The sequence below is a fragment of the Betta splendens genome, chromosome 7, assembly GCF_900634795.4.
Source record: "Betta splendens chromosome 7, fBetSpl5.4, whole genome shotgun sequence".
Taxonomy (NCBI): domain Eukaryota; kingdom Metazoa; phylum Chordata; class Actinopteri; order Anabantiformes; family Osphronemidae; genus Betta; species Betta splendens.
This window is the reverse complement of record NC_040887.2, coordinates 5,267,723-5,289,646: the sequence shown is the minus strand read 5'-3', so window position 1 is coordinate 5,289,646 and position 21,924 is coordinate 5,267,723. Positions and strand designations below refer to the sequence as shown.

At 49.1% G+C, this 21,924-nt stretch overlaps 2 protein-coding genes across 8 annotated transcripts in view; both read left to right on the top strand.

Moving 5' to 3' along the window:
* Positions 1 to 3,552, top strand: part of dip2ba (disco-interacting protein 2 homolog Ba) — a 28,349-nt gene extending 24,797 nt beyond the window's left edge. For both annotated transcript variants that reach the window (XM_029156333.3, XM_029156331.3), the window contains one exon: positions 53 to 3,552. In XM_029156333.3, the coding sequence (XP_029012166.1) occupies positions 53 to 305 (253 nt within the window). In that variant the 3' untranslated portion in view covers positions 306 to 3,552. The remainder of the gene's footprint in view (positions 1 to 52) is intronic.
* A 1,254-nt stretch (positions 3,553 to 4,806) lies between these two features.
* scn8aa (sodium channel, voltage gated, type VIII, alpha subunit a) overlaps positions 4,807 to 21,924 on the top strand; it is a 34,222-nt gene continuing 17,104 nt past the window's right edge. The window contains exons 1-16 of one of the 6 annotated variants that reach the window (XM_029157576.3): positions 5,273 to 5,533; positions 5,630 to 5,676; positions 7,938 to 8,271; positions 11,065 to 11,183; positions 12,084 to 12,173; positions 12,266 to 12,394; positions 13,184 to 13,275; positions 15,863 to 16,084; positions 16,355 to 16,418; positions 16,555 to 16,696; positions 17,682 to 17,888; positions 17,968 to 18,252; positions 18,671 to 18,985; positions 20,434 to 20,569; positions 20,804 to 21,042; positions 21,614 to 21,787. In XM_029157576.3, the coding sequence (XP_029013409.1) occupies positions 7,993 to 8,271; positions 11,065 to 11,183; positions 12,084 to 12,173; positions 12,266 to 12,394; positions 13,184 to 13,275; positions 15,863 to 16,084; positions 16,355 to 16,418; positions 16,555 to 16,696; positions 17,682 to 17,888; positions 17,968 to 18,252; positions 18,671 to 18,985; positions 20,434 to 20,569; positions 20,804 to 21,042; positions 21,614 to 21,787 (2,493 nt within the window). In that variant the 5' untranslated portion in view covers positions 5,273 to 5,533; positions 5,630 to 5,676; positions 7,938 to 7,992. Of the gene's footprint in view, positions 5,228 to 5,272; positions 5,534 to 5,629; positions 5,727 to 7,937; positions 8,272 to 11,064; positions 11,184 to 12,083; positions 12,174 to 12,265; positions 12,395 to 12,886; positions 12,979 to 13,183; positions 13,276 to 15,862; positions 16,085 to 16,354; positions 16,419 to 16,554; positions 16,697 to 17,681; positions 17,889 to 17,967; positions 18,253 to 18,670; positions 18,986 to 20,433; positions 20,570 to 20,803; positions 21,043 to 21,613; positions 21,788 to 21,924 lie in introns of those variants that run through there. The other 5 variants (XM_055510519.1, XM_029157573.3, XM_029157574.3 and 2 more) reach the window with 5 other exon arrangements.

The following is a 21,924-nucleotide window of genomic DNA, read 5'->3' as shown; positions in this document are numbered from 1 at the left end:
GCTACGCCGAGAACGCGCAGTGATTTGTGCTCCGTCTCGTCTCTCTCCTCAGCGCGGTGTTCACGTGGACCAACCTGCTGGTGGTGGTGGCGGAGCTGAGCGGCTCGGAGCAGGAGGCCCTGGACCTGGTGCCGCTCGTCACCAACGTGGTCCTGGAGGAGCACCACCTCATCGTGGGGGTGGTGGTCATCGTGGACCCCGGGGTGATCCCCATCAACTCGAGGGGGGAGAAGCAGAGGATGCACTTGCGAGACTCCTTCCTGGCAGACCAGCTGGACCCCATCTACGTGGCCTACAACATGTGAACGCGCCTCAGCAACTGATGCAGAAAACTGAGCCGGGCTCTGAGAGCAGACGCGAGGGAGAAGGGCGGTGGGGTGCCTTCAGCAGTAACCCTGATCCTAAACCTCAGACACATTGGAACCACCAAACAATGGGAATACGAGTACAGTCCCGCCATGAGAACGTGCTTCCCTCTGAAACTGTTCTGCCTTTTCTTCCAGCTGCTTGATTACTGCAGTACAGGTGCATTGAGATTTCTACTGGGGACAGTAGACACGTGTCAACTGGAGGATCTTCGTCCTCTCCCTGCTCCCTCGTCACTCCAAATCCTGTTTTTTTTATGAGACATTTTTAATTCCATACTTTGAGTAAAGAGAGAATTCCTTTCCTCCCCCTTCTCCTGTTTGTATCATGAACCATTCTTCCTCGTATTTTTATTTTTTACGTCCCGTGATTCCTGAAGGCAGGATGGTGCACACAAACTGCTGAGAGCAGCTGGAACTCTCCTTCCTTGTGCTTTAAGTCCCCGATCCTCTGGCTCCATGGGCTGCCTCACCCGCCTACAGGGGACACGCTGCGCTGCTGTCACCAGAGCAAATCCTCATCAGTATTAAAAAGTGCCACTAGTAAGTGCAGACCTCCAGATCAGTCAGTCCCGACACATTCTCTTCCTGTCAGAGGCACCACAGCTTTGACCTCCCAGTCGTGTCCCGAGTTTGTCGGCAGACGGCATCCTGTCAACTTTCATACAGTATATTACAAAATCCTAAAAGTCCACTAGAATTATCTGTTGGTGTGGGAAAAGAAAGACTCACTTCAGAAAAGCACAATGCTGGACAGTGAAGACAAAGCAGATTACTAGTTTCTGTGCGTAGGTGATAGATGATAGATCTACTGGGTTTAATAAAGCTAATACGTTTAAAAGCTCCAGTTGTTAGATTTAAAAGTTGAGCTGTGTCTGGTGTTTAGGCTTGCATGCTAATTGGGATGGAATCAATGTCGACACACTGTGAAAAGAAAATTCTAATGAACGACTCCAGGACTCCACACCAATGGTGTCGACACGATTAAGGACTCCTGAGTCGGTTCAAAACGCATTTATTACCAGGAGACTCGAGTCACAGCTGTTCCTTAAAACACCAAGACCTGGTGGTTCTTGAAACGTCCAGAAGTTATTTGACAACACTACTGTCCTGAAAGCACATCCAAACTTTGCCAGAAAAAAAAAATATATCACGGTTCAGGGTTTTGGCCCATTTCCCAGACTTGCAGCTGTTCAGCAGTTTGTAATAAGAAGACACACAGACAGTGAAGACACGGGTCGTCTTCTGTATCTGGGTGAGACGATACAGCCTGGATAATCGTCTTTGCATTAGAATTTTTTTTTAAATTGCTGATTCACCTGAAATACCTTCAGTACTGCAGTAAATGTTGATCAAATACTCAGACCTACTTTAAATACTTGAGATTTTTTCAGACATGACTGGCTGTCGATTATCCTGAAATCGAGCGCTTTGCTTTGAAACGCAAAGCACCAGTTGGGGCCAGACAGAGGTTCACAGCAGGCTCAGCCGCTGACGGACAGCGTCTCCGTGCACTCCGAGCTCAGAAGCCGTTTCAGAATGAAGGGAAGCTTGAACATCTGAAACCTGAGCGAGGACTGTGTTCCAATCACGCCTCTAGAAGCACTCCCAGCGTTTTCACCGTCTGCTTTGCTGCTTCTAGAGTTCCCTTTTTTTGTCGTTCCTCACGGTAAAGCAAGGAACAGCTCTCATTTCCAGCTCGTAGGACAAACGTAGGCCATCAGAAGGCAGATCAGTGCCTTTTTATTGCAGCATTTTCACACCTATGATTATGGACTGTTGCATTTCTAATAGTACAGGACTTTGCCTTACTAAACCTGTGGCACTCCAGTACTCTGGCTGTAACATTAGTGTATTTACGGAACTGTTCCAGCAGTTTTCACACGTGGAGCCAGTTTATAAGTCCAAATCCACTCGCATCATGTTTTTCAGAGGATGCGGGGGGTGTCGTTGTCTTTCAGTGTACAGTCATGCCTTTTATAGTTCATCATAAACCTGTAAAACAGTTCTTTGAATGTCTGTAATCATGGGGAAACAACAAACTCCACTTAGAACAACAATCGATGCGCAACCTGTGATTTTAAATAGCAGAACCCTCCTTTAAAAGATAAGAAGGGGAGGGGCCACACGTGAGGGTCCAGACTTGGTCTGATACTGTATTTTAGAGGTCAAATACTGTAACTGGTGTTAAAGTGTACATGAACACGTTGATAAAAACTTGACTAATCTTACATACTTGACAACATTTTTAATTTAAAGATATCGCATAACAAAACACGAGTCAGATTACTTTGCCAGGAACAATGTGCACTTTCCCAATTTCAGAGTGTGTGTGTGTGTGTGTCCAGTTTACCAGTGATACTTTGTTTTGTAACATTTTTTTTATTATTTTCTTCATTTTTTTTTTATGTCGCCTCCACTGTATTTTAATTCTTTCCATCCAAATTTGGGATTTTAATATATTTTCTAAGGGTTTCATTCATTTTGTTTTCCTGACGGGAACCTTTCTTTAAAACTGCACAACTTCTGCAAACAGCTGGTTTGAGCCGGCAGCAGCTCGGGGCCACTTCTCGTTCCGTGGCCGACACCGAGGAAACGAACGCGAGCCAGTATCTGGGACAAGCCGGAGCGACTGGAGGATAATAGGGAGCTACTGTGTGATAACTGCTTTGTTGCTACTGTTTTAATAAAGTTTTATAATTTCACGATGGCCTTCAAGCCTTTTTTAATGGACATTGGTGCTATTCATTAAGGGGAAAGGTGACGCACCGTCATCCTCCAATGTTGTTTCTTTTTCCATCCCACCATTGGGTTGTTTGTTTCCATCAGGCGCCCAGGACAACGCCGGCGGACGTATTCCATTCAAACGTGCGTTGGTTTTCAGGCTGTCGTGACGACAGGTGTACATTTCGAACCTCTCACTCATTCCAAGCACAAAATGTAACTGTACGGTGAGGTAACGCGATCCGGATCTGTCTCTCACACACAATAAAAACAATAAAACTCAAGGGCCCACAATGTGTATACCTCAGCGACTGTCTGCTCACTATGCATCGTCCAGCTGCAGAAAAGACATTCTGAACTAGTCAAAGGTGCGATAACTTCTAACATGTCTTACTTGACAAAAGCACTGTCTCACTGTCATTGGATGTGATTCATGTCAAATAAAAACGCTTTGTCAGACTTCCCCACCTGTGTTTGTTATTGTCTGTCTAGAGGAATGCGCTGCTCCGTCACAGACTTCAGTGACTCCTTCCGTCCACCAGGTGTCAGTCTATCGTCTTCATGCGAGACTAAACGCTTACAGCGTGTGGTGCGTTCAGTGTCCAAGCTTCATGTTGGCAACAAAACCGTCACCACAACACAAGACTCTAAAATATTATATCAGAACTTTTTTTAAAAAGGCTCTTTGAAGTAAATGTACAAGTCTTCAAAAGTACTGGATTAATGACTACTTTATCTGACATTGAAATGTTGTTCAAATCAAATCTTAAAAGTAGCGTTTTCCCCCAAGACTGAGAGCAGCACTGAGCAGACCTGGGGTCAGCTTCGCCTCCAGCCCTGCCGCGGCAGCCGCCGCGTGAGCCGCCTACAGCCCGCCGGCTCGCGCGTGCACGCCGGGCTTCAGGGGGAGCCCACGCCGCTCCCCGAAGCTGGTGACCCCCGCACGTGGAAGCGCCGCTCCCCTCCGCTGTTGCACTGCAGGGGGCCGCCGCTGTCGCCCTGAATCACACACCACGCACGCGCCTCAGCGACCTCGTGCGCGCGGGGGGCCGCTCAACTCCTTTGTACAGCGGGACCCGAGTCTGAGTCCGTCACACCAACACGCACGAGCTCCTCCCCCACGGGTCACACTCGCGGGTGCTCGTGGAAGCAGTGCGCGGTGCCTGGACTGGACCTGGACGCTGAGCTGCCAGGGCCACGCCCCCCCCACGCCCCAGGAGCCTTCCGGGAGTCTGACCGGGAGCCGCCGGCCACACGGGGTTTAGAAGCAAACGCACCAGTTCAGTCGTCACATGGACGAACTGATGAAGCAGTGCCCTAAATTTGGACTCGAGCGCAGCACTTAAGTCAAGGTGCTGCCTCGAAGCTGCATTAATGTGTGAGCAGAAGTAACTCAGCCGCACGTTTCACAGCTAATAAATAATGATCTGCGGCCTCTGGCACCGGCTCCACTCACTGCTCTGGGACCAGCCGCGGCACACGAGACTCCCCAGCAGCACGAACACCTTTGGCTCCACTCAGATCCGGCCGCTGTGGAGATTTAAACCACAACAACTTCACGGCCAGTGACGTCACCGGTGCGTTCGGAGAAATAAATCGACTTTTATTTTTAAAAAGAGCCGCACACGAAGAGCTGCTTGATTATGCGTTAATGACAACGTGCATGTCCGAAACCGGTCCAAATGTCCATATTAGACTACGGCCGTGTTTGCTTGATGGTGCGTTTGATTTGACTCGAAACATGCGTTTGAGTTTCTACGTGCGTGCGACGAGCAGCGGCCTCACGGAGGACGCTTCTGATTGATTGAGCTCCCCCCAGCTCCACAGACTCACCACGCACGCGAGTGATGCGATCGCGGGGGGGGAACCGAGCCCATTGTCTGAGCAGCCCCGTCCACTGTGGGCGCCACACGCCGGGGTTTAGCGGCTTCGGGCCTGAATGACCTTTAGTGTTTCACGGAACCCGCTCGCCGCCACTCCCTCACATTCTGCTGAGAGTCATCAATTATGCAGGGAACCCGCTCGCGCTGAGGGGGAAGACAGCAGCACCAATATGGCGACAACCGCAGTTTCTCCCCGATCTTTTCCGCACCTGCAGTCTCACAGCGGCTCTCTGGATTCATTGTAACGCCCACAAAGTGAGTATATCCTCCGCTCGTTGTCGTTTTACGGGGAAAGAGCGCGCGCGTGTTCGGACGCGCGGACAGGTTTTCTCCGTCCGTCTCCCTGCGTAAGTGTCGCAGAGCCGCACACTGGCCCCGCATCTTCTTTTTCTGGAGCGGGATGGAACGGGCTGTCTGCGTCTGCGGAGCATCTGTCGCTTGGACCAGAACACGGGGCCGGGGTTTTTAATCGTCCGGCTGATGTCGAATGCTTAGAATTTATCAAAGGATTTCGTCGAAGACCTTTTGGATATTGAAAATGGCTCGTAGGTCAGGCTTTAGGTAGGGCACGTCTGGCTGCTCTGGCGCACAAAAAAACATAAACTAGGCAATTTTCTTATTATTTTATTTTATTTTTTGACTCCTTCCATCCTCCAGATGTCAGGATGATTCACCGTCAGGCTTCTGAACGGGGCTGATGCTGCGTGAGTAGCCCGATCCCGCTTCCATTACCAGCAAATCTACATTCCTCCAGGTGATTTTTTTGGCGTGGCAGCGCCGTGTTCGTGCGGTTTCACCCCGCGTTGCGGGTTGTGTGTCGTTTTGTGAGGCGCCGCGTCGCGTCCCGGGCTGTGTTGTGTGCACAGATAGGAGCCTTATTGATTTGTCGGTCGACATGGCTTCACGGGTGTGGTGCGGATCCTTCAAGGCAACGCGCAAAAACGCACGGCGTGTCCCGCGGAGAGAGAGAGAGAGAGAGAGAGAGAGAGAGTGAGAGGATAAGAATAACGCTCTCGCGTTTGAGGGACGTTCTGCTCTGGTTTATTGCGACGCGTCGAGGTCCACCTTGTGCTTGTGACAAAGCCGCGGCGTGTTCGGGAAGCGGCGTGACATGAACCACCCACTGCAGCAGTGTCGCCCGGGCCGCTGTGCTCGTAGCGGGCCACTGGCGTGCGCAGTGCAACCCCCGGCTCCGCTCCGTGGCCGAGCGGGACGTTTCCACTCGCGTAAACTGGAAAAACGCACAAAATGGCGTGCGCGGGGCCTCTTTCGCGTGTAACGAAACAAGGCTCAGTTTCTTACTGCGAAAAAATAGAGAGGATGTGTGGAAATGGCTGCACCCCAAACCTGGACGTGAAGCCGCCAATACGAGCGTTGTCATCATGACTTAGTGACACTAACTAACGCGGAGGCCTCTGCACAGCCACCGCTCTGTTGTGTATTTGCCTGCATGTGTGCGTTCTCCCATGCGTGTGTGTGTGTGTGTCCGTGCGCGCGGCACCGGGCGCGCTCGCGCGGTGCTGAAGCGGACAGCGCCAGCGGAGCGGCAGAAGGCTCGGTGACTGCGAGGTTCCGGGGTCCATTTTAAAAGCGGACGTCTCGGCTCACGGGCCGAACCTTTGCCCCCCCCCCCCCCCGAACCGGGACAGGTGGAGGAGTCTCCCCTCGTGGCAGCCTCGCACGTCGAGCGTGTTAATTAGACGGTGTTATGCAAGAGGGGAGCGGGAGAACGACGGGCCTCGCGACTCACGTGCGGCTGCGTCCACCGCCATACGCTGAAAGGCAGATATCTGTGTGTCATAGCAGGAAATGGGAACAAGATTGTTCCAGTCATTTGTCTTTTGAGTTTCAGGTGTGTCTTTCACTCCTTTCTCCTCGGCCTCACATCAGCACATTGACCCTGAAACGTCCTGCAGCTCCAGCAGCTGTCATGTAGCCATCATAACCTTTTTGCATCATCGGGCGTTGGGAACAGGCCGTTAAGTGCTCCGGGTTGATGTCAGCGTTTCTGCTGCTTTTTCATGAGTGAAAGTTATTTCATGGGGCTGTTTTCTTTGTTGTCTGAGCTTTAATGCAGGACTTGTTTGCGTCACTTGGTGAAAACTGGGGAGCAGTCTGAATGATCACAAGACTTTCCTAAATCTGACGAAGATATGTATGATGACACTAAAACTACTCTATTATTTTTTTATTCCTACCTTTTCTATAACAAAATTCATAAAATGTTTACATCAAAATGGAACTCAGCCTCAAATATGTACATTTTCAATATGAACCTTTAAAATGTATGCAATATAAATCATCATAGCAGCATATTTGTCATTAAAAATCAATCAATGTAATCAGTAACTTAAAGTTACTGTTTATTTCTCCTTTGACTTCTCAGTAGCACGTGTCCCCACGGTCCGACCACTCTGACCTTCATGTGAACCAGGCAATGAGCCAACTCTCATATGCGGCGATAAAAGCCACGAGCTGCTCCGTGCACATGTTCGAGCATCTAAGTTCATCGGCTCCTGAATGAGGAGGGGCCTACGTGCACATTTCTTACCTGTTGCTGTGAGCTGTCAGTTTGTTCTGCTCAGGAGATGCTTGTTCGCTCGTCTCTTAATGAAACAGCAAAATAAAAGCTTCGTGGATTATAAATAAATGATGCATCAGGGACATAAGATTCCGGCAGCCATTTTTGTAGCACGTCATGTTTTCCGTCCCTCTTCTTTTGCTGAGGAATTAAAATTGTTACATTTATTAAGCATTGTGTATTTAATTTGTCTGTTTTCATCCCATATCACAGAACACTTGTCCATGTGTGACTGTGTTTATCTTTGCATCTCACGTTACATTCCAAACTCCATATTGGAAAAGCTCGAGTTTTATTTGGAAAGTTTATAGCATATTTCAGAGGTTCAAATGCTTTTACTTTGAAACATTTCCTGTTGGTTCACTTCCTGCTTTGTGTTTGCAGAGCTGCTACTGTGGATGGTACAAACCTAAAGACCAAGTAGCTGCAGGATGAAAACATGGCTGCACCCCTTCTTGCACCGCCAGGACCTGATAGCTTCAAGAAGTTTACTTTGGAATCTTTGGCGACACTTGAGCAGCGCATCAAAGAGGAGAAGAACAAGAAGCCGCCCAAGCAGGACAGCAGTTACCGTGACGACGATGACGAGAACAAGCCCAAGCCCAACAGCGACCTGGAGGCCGGGAAGAGTCTGCCCTACATCTATGGGGACATCCCTAAAGGAATGGTGGCGGTACCACTGGAGGACCTGGACCCATTCTACCTGAACTCTCAGAAAGTAGGTTTGCAAAAGGCTCACACACACACACACACACACACACACACACACACACACACACACACACACACACACTGATTCAGTTCAATACATTACATCATAAGATGTCGCTTATGTTCATATTAAAAACAAATGAGGGATCCAAATCAGCAGAATCATCAGAACCAAACTGCACAGGTTTAATAAATTGGACAGTGACTTTATAGTATGGCTCATATTTGTTGTCCCATTTACTCAGTCTTCCAAAATATTAAATGATCCTTTCATATCGCAGAAGATTGTGCATCATCTCGATAGATTTAAAAGCAGCTGATTCTAACTGTACGTCTGCTGGGTCCAGTGGCCAGTTGTTCAGATTCGACGTAGAGGCTCAGCTCAGGCGCCGCGTGGCGTTCAGGCGCCGCGTGGCGTTCAGGTGCTTCAGGAGTGTTCAGGCATCCTCTTTTGGTGCGTGGTCGCTGGATGTTTTCCTCTGCCGCCGCGCCCACAGGACTTTGGGGAACAGGTCAGAAGCAGTGACTGCTGAGAGACTGTTGTTCCACATGACAGACTTTCCTAATTGTTCAAAAATTAATCGGAGGCAGGAGAGCGAGGCGGCGGCGGCGGCGGGCGCGGAGCGGGCACGTGTCTCTCTGGGGCTCCTGTGGTGTCTGACGCTGGGTGTGGGGACAGTCATGACCTTGACGGTCTGAGCGTCACCGTCCTGTCTGTTCACCGTCCGTGAACCGGTGAAGCAGCCGCTCTACCACCGAGGGTCCACGAGGGACCGGGAGGAAACTTCCTTCACGCTTGCAGCCATTTTGGGAAGTCAGAGACACGTGTGCAGCCGACGCGCTTCTGTTGTCTCTTAAACAGCGTGAATCAGGTTGTTGCTTCAAAAAGACCCAGGAATAACTTATCATAAAATGGCTGTCGGTTACTTATGCATTAATCAAGACGCAAAGTGTGCTGAGGTCAGAGTGATGCTGGTGTGTGTGTAGCACGACCGAGCAGGGAGGCTAGCACCTTTCACCATGGCAACCTTGTTTGTTGTCTATTTTTAACAAAGAATTACATAACAAAGTTGGCGGTTTTTATTCAGAATGGTGTCGTTCTTTAAAATGCCGCCGCGCTGTTGTGTAACTCTGCCCGTTGGAATCGTCCGAGCGGAAAAAGCAGCCGGTCCTCGTCTCTCCGGTTCATCGCCGTTAGCCGGGGAGGCGTTCGGGGGTCTCCATTTTCCCGGTTGCCGTGTGCTCGGCGTCCGTCTGCGGGTTGCTCACCTTCCGTCCGTCTCCACGCGGCGCACGCTGGCGGTTATGTAACGCACGCGGAGCACGCGCTCCGGACGACACGTGGCAAACGCGTCCGGCGATACGCGGGAGTGTTGATGAAATCAGCGCCCTTCTTTTGCCGGGAGCCGCGCGAGCTCTCAAATCCAATCACGGCCTCCAGGAGGCAGCTGCTGCTGCCGCCGTTCCGGCCGTGACGTCACGTCAGGTAGTGACCTTGATGGGAGAAGGTTGCTCCGGACGCCTTTGTCGCCGAGACGCACCGGCTGCTCAGAGAGGGGGGGGGGGGCATTAAAGCAGAAGCTCCTTCCTCATCACAAACCGTCAGCTGTGAGGGTGTCAGAGCCGAGAAAGGGGGGGGGGGGGGGGGGGTGATACTGGTTGACTGATGACGCAGCATCCAGCCCTCCCTGAGCGGCTCCGTGCGGCGCTGAGCCGCAGCTAGGACAGGTTGTTCGAGGCTGGTGAAACGGATCGCTATCAAGGAGAGAGGGAGGGGGAGGAAGGGAGGGAGGGAGGCGCGATGGAGTTGGGCCAGGGAGGACACGACTCTGGCTCTGTAATGAAGGGCCTTCTTGGTATGTTCACATGATTTTCATCAGAATAAACGTCTTGTGGACCGAGCGGGTTAGCACGTAGCATAGCAGCTCGGTCAGTGGTGCGTTTAAGTGACGGAGGTGATGGAGGGGCCTCCTTGAATGGCTGACAGCCCTCACGGGGCAGATGCTGCAGCCTCTCTCTCTCTCTCTCGCTCTCTCTCTCTCCCTCTCTCTCTCTCTCCCCGACCCCCCCCTCCTGCTCACCATCTTCTCCTGCTGCTGCCTCTGCGCTCGCGGCCCTCCTGCTCCACTTGCTCCACATCGTCCCTGCTCTCTGCCTCGGCTCTCCCCTGTTCTGTTCATTCTGTTCTCCTCGTCGCTCGGCTCTGGATTATTAAATTTTCAGTAGCTTTGCAGTAGTTTTGTCATTACCCCCCCCCCAAAAAAAAGACTCCCAGCGTATAAAGCAGACGTGTGTGTGTGTGTTTGCAGCTGATGACACCTGCTCACCCGTACTTTTAGCTGTTATGTTTCCACGAGCCTTGTTGTTTCCGTTGTGTGTGAGGGCACAGGGTGGTTCTGCTGCTCCGACCCAGCGGGGTTCTGTTCGTTCCGCGTTCTCCGCTCGTCTCCCGTCCTCGCTCTCCTCCGACTCCGTCCGGACCAGTGGCGCCCAGCGCCTCGTTAAAAGCTCGGCGACTCGTATCACTTCTGCAAATGCAGCTTCATTAAAGTTTCATGCAAATTGCCATGTTTTATTTAAACAATTATGAGGTTATCCACAGCGGGGACGAGCAGGCGCATCCCGCCTTTGCCTCGATGGGCAGCGCAGCGCTGAGTGACTGGGACCACATAATATGGCCATGACTTTGTAGTAACATGCATCTCAGGACCATAAATGTTCATTTCTATTTCTATTGTATTTGTGTTGTTTTCTGGTCACTAACCAATGAATCCTCTGTCTCTTCTTCGTCTCTCCACAGACATTTATAGTGCTAAATAAAGGGAAGACAATCTTCCGTTTTAGTGCCACACCTGCCTTGTACTTCATAAGTCCTTTTAATCTGGTTAGGCGAATAGCTATTAAAATTTTGATACATTCATATCCTTTGAAACGGCGCCTTAACGGCGGAGACAAAAGTGTTTCCTGTTCGTGTGTATTATTCATGGTGATGTGCTCCGCGCGGCTTTTGATGTTTCCTGTGACCGAGGAGGAGGAGCAGAAACACGCGGGCCTTCATTAGTGGAGGAGCAGTTGCCATTTTGTCCCAGAAGTGATGAGGCCACCACAAACGATGAGTCATCGCTGCCAGGGAACCTGGGAGGCCGCCCCAGCAGGCCCGCGGTCCTGTAGCTGAGCACCTTGGGCTCCATCATCAGCTGAAGGTTGTTCCTTCAGAGAGAGAGAGGGAGCTGTCAGAGACAAACCACGCAGACGAGCAAAATGATAGCTCCAATTAAAAACATGGAAAAGCCTGAAACATCGGGGTCAAAATAAAAATAGTATTTCCACCATTGTTGGAAATGTGCCGGTAGAGGCTTGTAACAAACAGCGGAACCCTTTGCATTGTTTTGCGACCTTTCCTCCCGTTCCTCAAGGAAACCGCCATTGATCTCTGGCCGCATTTAAAAGTAATTGCACGGTTCCCCTCGTTTCCTCCCAGGAAAAAAAAACTTCTCGGCGCTAAGAGCCACTTGCGGTGTTTAAGCTCGCGTCGTGCCGTGTCATGGATTTTCCACTAAATATATAGCATTTCAATATTTAATGGGCGAAATAATGGCCTTTGTGGTAGTGGGCACCCCCGACCACCTTCTGTTAAGTGCTATGAGGAGATTTTACGACGTTAACCCTTGACATGCTGTGAGCGGTCGGGGCCGATGGGACCAGAACATTACGCTCGCTGTGATTTACTGCCATCTTTTAGACTTTCACAAGGTTTGATGATGTTTATAATGTTTTTCATTGTCTCTATGATCCATATTTTCCTTAACCTGTCCTCACTCTTTTCAGCATGATCATTATGTGTACTATTTTGACCAACTGTATATTCATGACCTTTAGTGATCCCCCTGAATGGTCGAAGCAAGTAGAGTGAGTGCCCTTTTTATGTTTTCCTCTGTTTTTTTATTTAACATATGTAACATTCAGCTGAACTGAATCCTGCCAACACTTTTGTCTTTCAGGTACACGTTCACAGGAATTTATACGTTTGAGTCTCTTGTAAAAATCTGCGCGCGAGGATTCTGTATAGACGGGTTTACATTCCTACGAGATCCATGGAACTGGCTGGATTTCATGGTCATTTCAATGGCGTAAGTATCTCTCTGGCGGTCGGTCAGCGTTGCTGGCCGACCGCACATCCAGTTAAATCATGTGCACAAATATTGTCCCCGATGCGTGGAGAAATTTGAGTTTCCAGTGCTACAGTTGTACTGTTTTCTCTGATACGCCATCCTGTGTTCCTCCATTGATCTGAGGCTGCCCTGCTCTTTGTCTTTGGGGAAGTGGAGGTCTCCATCTGCCACTCTGGGGCCTCCCTGACACCACCCACAGCTTATTCGATGTATTTTCCTCTGACTCTCGCTCCCATTCGCCATCGTACACTTAAACACACCCCTTTAAAGCCCCGCATCCAAACTGTCAGCTAGTGGTTAATATCAGCGCGGGCAACATCTCATCAGCGCCATGTGAAATGCATCTTCACTGTCTGTAGAGCTGTCGCATCGCCCATCTGTCACTTGACCTCCTCACCTCATATCTGCATGTAAATAATGAGCTGTTGTAACTGTGGTTTGATCCTGCAGGTATATAACAGAGTTTGTAAACCTAGGCAATGTCTCAGCTCTGCGCACGTTCAGGGTGTTGAGGGCATTGAAAACTATTTCTGTAATTCCAGGTAAGACAGGATGGGGCGGGGGACGGTGGGGCGGGGTCGGTGTTAGGTGTGTGTGTCTTTCTTTCCTTTTACCTTCCACCCTTCTCCTCAGTGGACAGGCTCTGTGAGTGGCGTCGTCTCCTCCTGGTTCGGTGGTGTTGTGCTCTTGGCGTGTGTGGTTTTTGTCATCGTGTTTGTTCTGTGTGTGATCCTTCCCCTATTTCAGATATATAACAGAGTTTGTGGACCTGGGCAATGTATCTGCGCTGAGAACGTTCAGAGTTCTCCGAGCATTGAAAACTATCTCTGTCATTCCAGGTGAGACTCAGTTTAAACACTAAGGCTGATCCTCTCACCCTTTGTTTTCTACTCACTATTATTATGGTTACAGTTATGATTTAAACTACAATGAAAGAATTGGAGACAACCATTTTTTGATTTATTTTTACTCCAAAATGATCAAAAATGGTACTAATACATTTTTGATAGGCTTTGCAGTCTCCTCTAGGGCCCCTCCAAAAAGCCGGCGCTCTTTTCTGCCCCGTCTCGTCATGAGGCTCCTTTCCGAGGCAGCTGTGTTTCCTCTTAGCTTTAACTCACCCTTTCTAGTAGTTTTGGATTAAACGAACGCCCTCTCCTGTTGTAGATAAAGTTACTTATAGCCTCTTCTTCCTCTAAAGGATAAACACAGGTGATTGTATGTCGTAGTCATCCAAGATCAAATCATAGCCTCTTTGAATTTGCCAGCAATAATGTTAAGATGTTCCAAGATAAACTGAATGTGCAAATGCTATTAAATGCTAAAATCACTATTCTGATTGCAAATTCGTCACCACTGAATGAATTGGAATTGGGAAATTCCATTATTGTGGGATCAGAAAACAATCCTGGTTCGTAGTTTTATGCTAGCGCTAAAAGAGAGTACACCCATTACTAATGTATGAAGACTGCCAAGCCTAGTTTGTGAACATATCTCTTATGCTGCATGATGCTTTTCAGTCACTTGCTTTTATAATCTTAGCCTAAAAAGAGCTTGGCTGACAAATGGCATTGACAGTTTGATTTGCCCTCTTTTTGTTTTTAGTTTGATTTTTTTTCTCTCTTTGTTTATGACCTACTCGAATGAAACACAACGCAGAGAGCGAAGCAGCGTGTTTGGCATAGTGGAGGTTTGGGAGGCAGATGGCTCGCTTCAACGGCCTATCAATGCGTCTATTGATAGCGGAGGGTAACAGATGTTGTGCTTAGTGAGAGGAACCACTGTGGGTGACATTTTGTAAAGCCATCATTCACTGGGAAATAAGATAAAGGAAATCCCGGTGAATGGCGGAACACGGCCCGAGTTTTGGTGCAAACTGTAAAGGTCACCGCTTGACATTTGAGAAAATGTGCTTTCCGGCAGGGAGCTGGATGAAAACACGGATGCACTTTCAGATCGGGACCATAAACACGCAGACGCTGGGAGCAGCTCGTAGACGGGCTGGAAACAGGGAAACGGCGACTGAAGCTCACATTCGTTTAGCTTTTCTGTACATTTATTACACACAGTAATACTTGAAAAATGATTCAAACCGCATCAGGTGTATGACGGGAACAGTATTAAGTGCGTGTGCCGCTAGTGTAGGATGAAGAACAATTTTTCAAATTAAAGCCAGTAGAGGTAAAATAAACAGTGAATACGGAGCCAAATAATAAAGATTAGACAGGCAGAGGGAACGATGCTGAGTTGCCAAAGCTGGTTGCCAGGCAACCAGGAGACGTTCTCCTGTACAGTAATTCCTAGAGCCAAGAAATCATCCACATCCCAGTTCCCTGTTAAATCAAGGTTTAGACTTTTATACAGGTACAAAACACATCTTATCTGGTTCTTTGGCAGAAAGCTAAACTGCCATTACAGCATTACTGGTGATGATTCAGCTTATTTTGGTGAGATGAGGTGCAGTAACTACCTACTGTGATTAACTTAGCCCACAGTTAGTCTATATTCAACACGCAGATGTTGCACAGCTGTTAAAGGCCACTGTAGCAGTAGAGGCTGTGAGTCATCCTGCCTCCATGTTCGATAGGCTGCCCATGTGAACGCTGCCAGAGGAGGCCTGTCTGGAAGGTAAACCGATTTCCTCTTTAGTCGAACCGTGGATGAGACAGACTGCAGGGTCACCGTATGGGGAGTCAGCGCTATCCCAATGACACCTTATACAAGACAGTTCAAGAAAGTGCCCTCGTCGGCGCTGGCATTGAATTGCTCCTGTTCAGCCTTGGAGTTTAAATGACCTGCATGCGGTTTCCAGCCCCCCTTGCCTGTGCCTGTGTCCCTCTCATGGCCCCTCGTTGTGCTGCTGTGCTCTCTTCCTTATAGATTTCCTCTAACTTTTCTGCAGTCTTCCTACTCTTTTTTTCCACCACTGGCACTAAAATGCAAACATGCAAACAAGTCTTCTCTTAACAACTCAGCAATTTAGGTGTGATTGGTCTCTCGTTCTGAAAAGAGTAGGAAGGCTCCTAAATATTTCCTGTTTGTTATGTATGTAATCTGTCAGTTTTGTCTAAAATGTATTTTTACCTTAGCTGTTCTATCATAATCAGAAAATAGCCCAGTTTGACCTTTTACCTATATAAATTGTCCCTGTTTTGGGAAGTTGTCATTTATATGTAATTTATAGTATTTAAATCATATAAGTGAGACTTTTTTATACTATAGTCGTGTAGTATTTTATAAGTCTAGTTTTGATAAATCTAATTAAAACTTTATAGTTATAGACCTGTAACATTAGCATATTAGCTTTGTTAGCTGTAAAGCAGTGAAATCAGGCAGCAGCAGATCCCAGCGTTTCGTACCTGGGGCTGCAGCCGCTCCCGCATCACCTGCATGGTCTGTGTACGTGTGTGCGTGGTTTCCCTCCAGGCCTCAAGACCATCGTGGGCGCCCTGATCCAGTCTGTGAAGAAGCTTTCGGACGTGATGATCCTGACCGTCTTCTGCCTCAGCGTCTTCGCCCTCATCGGCCTCCAGCTGTTCATGGGAAACCTGCGCCACAAGTGCGTGATCTGGCCGATCAACACCACGGAGAGCTACCTGTCCAACGGCAGCAAGGGCTTCGACTGGGACGAGTACATCATGAACGAGAGTAAGTGGGGGCAACGCTCGACCCACGGCGAGCTGAGCTGGTGGTCTGAGCGCATGAGTCACACCATATGTCGGAACACGGGCACAATATGTCATTTTGGCACCGGAGAGTTTGAAATGGTTTGAAATGAGACTCCACTCAGCTGAAAAACGCATGAGGAAATTGAAATGGAAAAACTGCTCTTAATTTACAGATCCCTGAATAAATTAGTGCCTCTGTGACCGAATGTGTTAAAAATGACTCATAATGGGTCATTTTTCTTTTCTCCAGCCAATTTCTACTTCCTGCCCGGCCAGTTGGATGCTCTGCTCTGTGGGAACAGCTCAGACTCGGGGTGAGTTCTCCTCCCTTCTTCTTTGAATGCTGCTGTTCCAAGACCTCCTTGCATCTCCTTCTAGTCAGATTAAAATATATCAAAATAGTGTTGAGTCATTTTCGGGCGGGTATGTCTGTCTCCTTCCACCCTTCAGCCGCTGCCCAGAGGGCTACACCTGCATGAAGGCTGGGAGGAACCCGAACTACGGCTACACCAGCTTCGACAGCTTCGGCTGGGCCTTCCTGGCTCTCTTCCGACTCATGACACAGGACTTCTGGGAAAATCTGTACATGCTGGTAAATATGCACATTAACATACGTGCAGGTCGTATGTGGCGTGTTGGCTCGGTCCATCTCTGCGGTTCTGGCCCCCTCCCACCTGTCCTGCCTCAGCCGGTTGGCGCTGTGGCCCGACCCCTGGCTTCCTGTCTGTCAGCCTGCTCCACACACTCCTGAAATGGTGGACGCACTCGTGCCTCTGTATATGTAGGCAGAGTGGAGGGTGGATGTATGAAATATTAACAGCTTAGTATCACAGCTTGGTCAGTGAGGGAGATGAGACCTGATGGACCGTTGTTCTATTTTGAGCCTTTGATGTTCAGTTTCCACCTACAACTGGAGTTGATTCTGATCATTTGAATATTGTGATATACAGACTTGTGTAACTAAATGATGTAAACTTTGTTCCTTAATGTGTATTTCTTAGAGGAAGGTCAACATTCATAATTTATGACTCAGAGAACTGTCTGTCTTTTTCCCATAAAGTTCTCTCAGTTGTTTCTCTGCTCCTTAAAGACAGTAGTTTAGTTTGAGGTTGAAGCATGAAACAGGAAAACAAAATAACCAAAGCCGTTAACGCGCCTGATAGAAATGAATGTAGCAAGCATCATGTTTTCCCCCAACGCTCTCAGGCTCCACACCTCCTGTCTCTCATGGTGACATCCTCCTAATGCAAAAATCCTGGGTCGTGCGATGGCCGTGGAAAAGTAGGTCAAAATGCATGAGCCACACGACCTTGAGCTCATGGGGAGAAGCTTAATGAGCCTGTGGTAAAACAACTGTTGTTGTAGAAACGATAAGAAACCTAGTTTCAGTATTTAAATCCGCTGAACAGGGGAGGCAGCCGAGGTTTACGCCCGGTAATGCCCAATGAGGCCACGCTGGCTGTCCCCTCTCCCCAACAGCTGACTCCGTTTATTTCCGATGAGTCACTGCGAGACACGAGCGGCGAGGTCGTGCATCTGGGCTGCTCTCATCTCTCTCCTGTCCCGCCTCCCGACAGACGCTGAGAGCGGCGGGGAAGACCTACATGATCTTCTTTGTGCTGGTGATCTTCGTGGGGTCCTTCTACCTGGTGAACTTGATCCTGGCTGTGGTGGCCATGGCCTACGAGGAGCAGAACCAGGCCACCATGGAGGAGGCCCAGCAGAAGGAGGAGGAGTTCAAGGCCATGTTGGAGCAGCTCAAGAAGCAACAAGAGGACGCCCAAGTCGGTCCCTGGCCAAAATGTGATGTCATGTCACGTTACTGTGCATCGCGTTCTGATTTATTGATGTGTTTATTCACAGACTGCTGCCATGGCAACGTCTGCGGGCACGGTGTCGGAGGACGCGGTGGAGGACGACGGCGGCGGCGGGCGCCTGTCGTGCAGCTCCTCTGAGATGTCGAAGCTGAGCTCCAAGAGCGCCAAGGAGCGGCGCAACCGCAAGAAGAAGTGGCGCCAGAAGGAGCAGGAGAAGGAGAAGGGCGACAGCGAGAAGTTCGTCAAGTCCGAGTCGGACGACGGCAGCAAGAGGAGCCGCTTCCGCTTCCCCGACAACCGCCTGGGGCGAAAGTCTTCCATTATGAACCAGGTGAGGAAACCAGAATAATGTAGAGTAATATGAAATAAAAATGGACCTTAAGCAAAGGGTTTTACATAAGGAGAATATAGTGACCAACGATGTAAAAGCACATGTTCAGCTCCTAAATTATTCACTAGAATTACATGAATGTTTGAGAGGGAGCGACCTCACCGCTTTGTTTAGGCCTAACTTGGTTGACTTGGTTCTAAGAGCGTGTTAGAATCTAGTATTCAGGTGCAAATTCTGTGGGTTTAACAATGTTCAAACCCTTCTCCATTTTGTTTTAGCTGAATGTGTCCTGTCCTGTGTGCGACCTTGTCATTGACCCTAACTATAAGTTTGTCCCGTTACATAAGTCACATCAGGCGCGAGGGGGAAGTGACCATGTATCAAACTCTAATCCACTGGGCATCTCCTTCCGCCTCAGTCCCTCCTCAGCATCCCCGGCTCGCCGTTCCTGTCCCGTCACAACAGCAAGAGCAGCATCTTCAGCTTCAAGGGCCGCAGCAAGGACGTGGGCTCCGAGAACGAGTTCGCCGACGACGAGCACAGCACGGTGGAGGAGTGCGAGGAGCGCCGGGGCTCCCTCTTCAGCCCGTACCGCCGCAGCAGCTACAGCGGCTTCCACGGCAAGAGAAACAGCACGGTGGATTGCAACGGCGTGGTGTCGCTCATTGGCCCCGGGCCTGGCGGACGCCTCCTGCCTGAGGTGAAAATAGATAAGGCAGATTCTGACGAAAGTGTAAGGAAGTCAATGAATAGACCTATCTAGGCATGGCCCCCTCTCGTCCGTTCCTTTTTTATGGCTTTCTATCTTCTATTCTGTCATCTTTGCAAGTCCGTATGTATCTCTTGGCTAAGCTCTTGGCTCGCGCCTCCCCTCCCCCAGCCCCCCGCAGAGTATGCTGCCCTCCGACAGTAGGCAAAGGATGGAGAAATAATGATGTTTGATAGTCAACATGCTATAGCCAGCCCTCGATTCCATAACTCAGTGAAACTGGGTCTATCAGTGACTTCCAGGCAATTTTGTTGTTTGACTTGAACAATGAATGTCAATGTTTCACATGTGTCCGTACTACTCGCACACACAGCCCCATGTGACATGTTGACTTTAGCGCATAGATCCACGATTCAATACGCAGCCGTTACTGTTAGATGGCTATTTAACACACCCCAGAGAACAATGTTACCGAACGGCATAATGATGAGTTAACATGCTCCAGTGTGTTGATCTGTTCCTCCTCCAGGCACCCAAGTCTTCTGCTGTCCTGTGTGGGTAGATCTACAGTAGAAGGTGGAGGAGACAGAGGGGCCAGAACCTTAGAGTCACAAACATTTTTGTCTCCTATACCGCCCTAGAATAGATACACGAGTAACACACAGCATTTAGGACACAAAGGAGGGCTGCTGTCTTTGTGTGTCTTTACCTTTCTCTGTATTCCAAACTCTCCCTGGTCAACATTAGTTGAATTAGAATTAGCCCTGTCTATGTCCAGTTAGCATGGTAGCTCTAGAACCCAGATTGGAACAAGCATGACGTAGACAGGTACAACGATGGCTATGGTGTCTGTTATTTCCTCTCCTTCTCTTTGACTTGGAGCATGCTCATGCATGACAACTGGATGGATCTGAACTACCTGCCTACATGTGATCTCTTTACAATGCTCTTGACTTGACGGTTGCAATATAAGTTGTATGGTTTTAAAGTAGAAAGATTCAGCAGCATCGGTTTCTGAGTAACAAGTAAAACTGGCCAGATTTGGGAGACATTTTGTAAAATGACCTAATGATTATATTGCAATGGCAGCAAAGCCTCCATTATTGCATGACAGTAGCCGAAATGCTTTGATGCAGAAGCAGTTCTCCTTGCACACTAGCTCACAATCCATTTATTATTTAATCGGGATGAGCTAATTACATTCCAACACAATTAGGTCAAGTAGCCGTGGACCACTGCTCCCACTTTGGCTGAGACATGCATGCGTTTACAGCATACACACATCTTCCTTGAAACCAGCATTCACATAGAAAGGAATGAAACATGCCCCGAGCCGAACTCCAACAACCTGAACCCTCTACGTCCGACTCCTGCCAATGCTGTGCACTTCCCTCCGCCGGCTGCCGCTGGTGATGTGGGATGGTGTTCATGTCCTCTCCATGGGTGCTTGATTCTTCCTCTCCTCCTGACAGCCGACTACTGAGGTTGAGGTGAAGAAGAAGCTGTCGGGCTCCCTGATGGTGTCTGTGGACCAGCTCAATACCTCCTTTGGGCGGAAAGAGCGGGCCAACAGTGTCATGAGCGTCATTACCAACACACTAGTGGAGGGTACTGCCACTTTAACCCAGCTTTTTAACCTGCTCTCATTATTCTTTAACTAGGGCTGCTCTCATTGGTTGATTAGTTTGACATGAATTTCCTGCTTATCTGCTTTGCATATCCAACAGTACCAGATACATACAATGCATACGATTTTCTCTATCATTTGATACCATTGCATGCGGTATGCTCCAGCACGCCATTATGTTGGGTTTTGATGTGTGATCCAAACTATGTCTTCAGAACTGGAAGAGTCTCAGCGCAAGTGTCCGCCGTGCTGGTATAAGTTTTCTAACACATTCCTGATCTGGGAGTGCAGCCCCACCTGGATTAAGATCAAGGAGATTGTGAACCTGATAGTGATGGACCCGTTTGTGGATTTAGCCATCACCATCTGCATTGTGCTCAACACGCTCTTCATGGCCATGGAGCACTACCCCATGACCTCCGAATTCGAGGCCATGCTGTCTGTGGGCAATCTGGTGAGTGCCAGCCTTTTCGCCGCGTTATTTTTATCCCGTTCACTTGTGAAGGATCTCCTCAGCCCTTTCTCTGCGGCTCTCGGGGAGGCGCTATTTCTGGCGCCCGTAATTGGCAGGTCTTTCATTGCCGGTTGCGAGCTGAAAGGGAGAGAACGTGCTCAGACCCCCCGCTGCTTCCGTGGGTCCATGCGTTTCTCACAGGCGTCTTCGCGCACACACATGTTCTCTTTCTTCCTCCCTCTGTCACTCACTCTGTCACTTCCTCTGGTTGAGTGGAGCTCATGTTTGCTACAGAGGGACCAGCTTGACACTGACTGGCGGGAGGTCTGTATTAATGTGTTTTTTTTGCAGCTTGCTTGATAAGTTGCTCTAAACTGGTACCTGGATGGTGGCGTCTTTGAGAATACTAGTATATTAGTATGACTGCTATTGAAATGACAGGCTGAGGCGTTTGTAAAAGGTCGAAGCACGGTACAGGGAAGTGTTTCAGGGGATCCTTCCTGGTGACTTTCTTGCTTCTCCTGTGAACCATGTCGATCTGTTTTGCTGACATTTCTTTCCGCTCTGCCAGGTTTTCACAGGGATCTTCGCTGGGGAGATGCTTTTCAAGCTGGTGGCCATGGATCCGTACTACTACTTCCAGGAGGCCTGGAACTGTTTCGACGGGTTCATAGTGACGCTGAGTTTGGTGGAGTTGGCTCTGGCTGACGTTGAGGGTCTGTCTGTGCTCCGGTCGTTCCGTCTGGTAAATGCTTCCAGTTATACTCTTTAAATGTTGTTTAGAACCAAATACCTGCTTATTTGTTGTGAATAAATCACCTAGTTAGTACAGGAAGTAATGCCGTGACCAAATCTTATTCCACTTCCTCTTTCTTTCCTCCA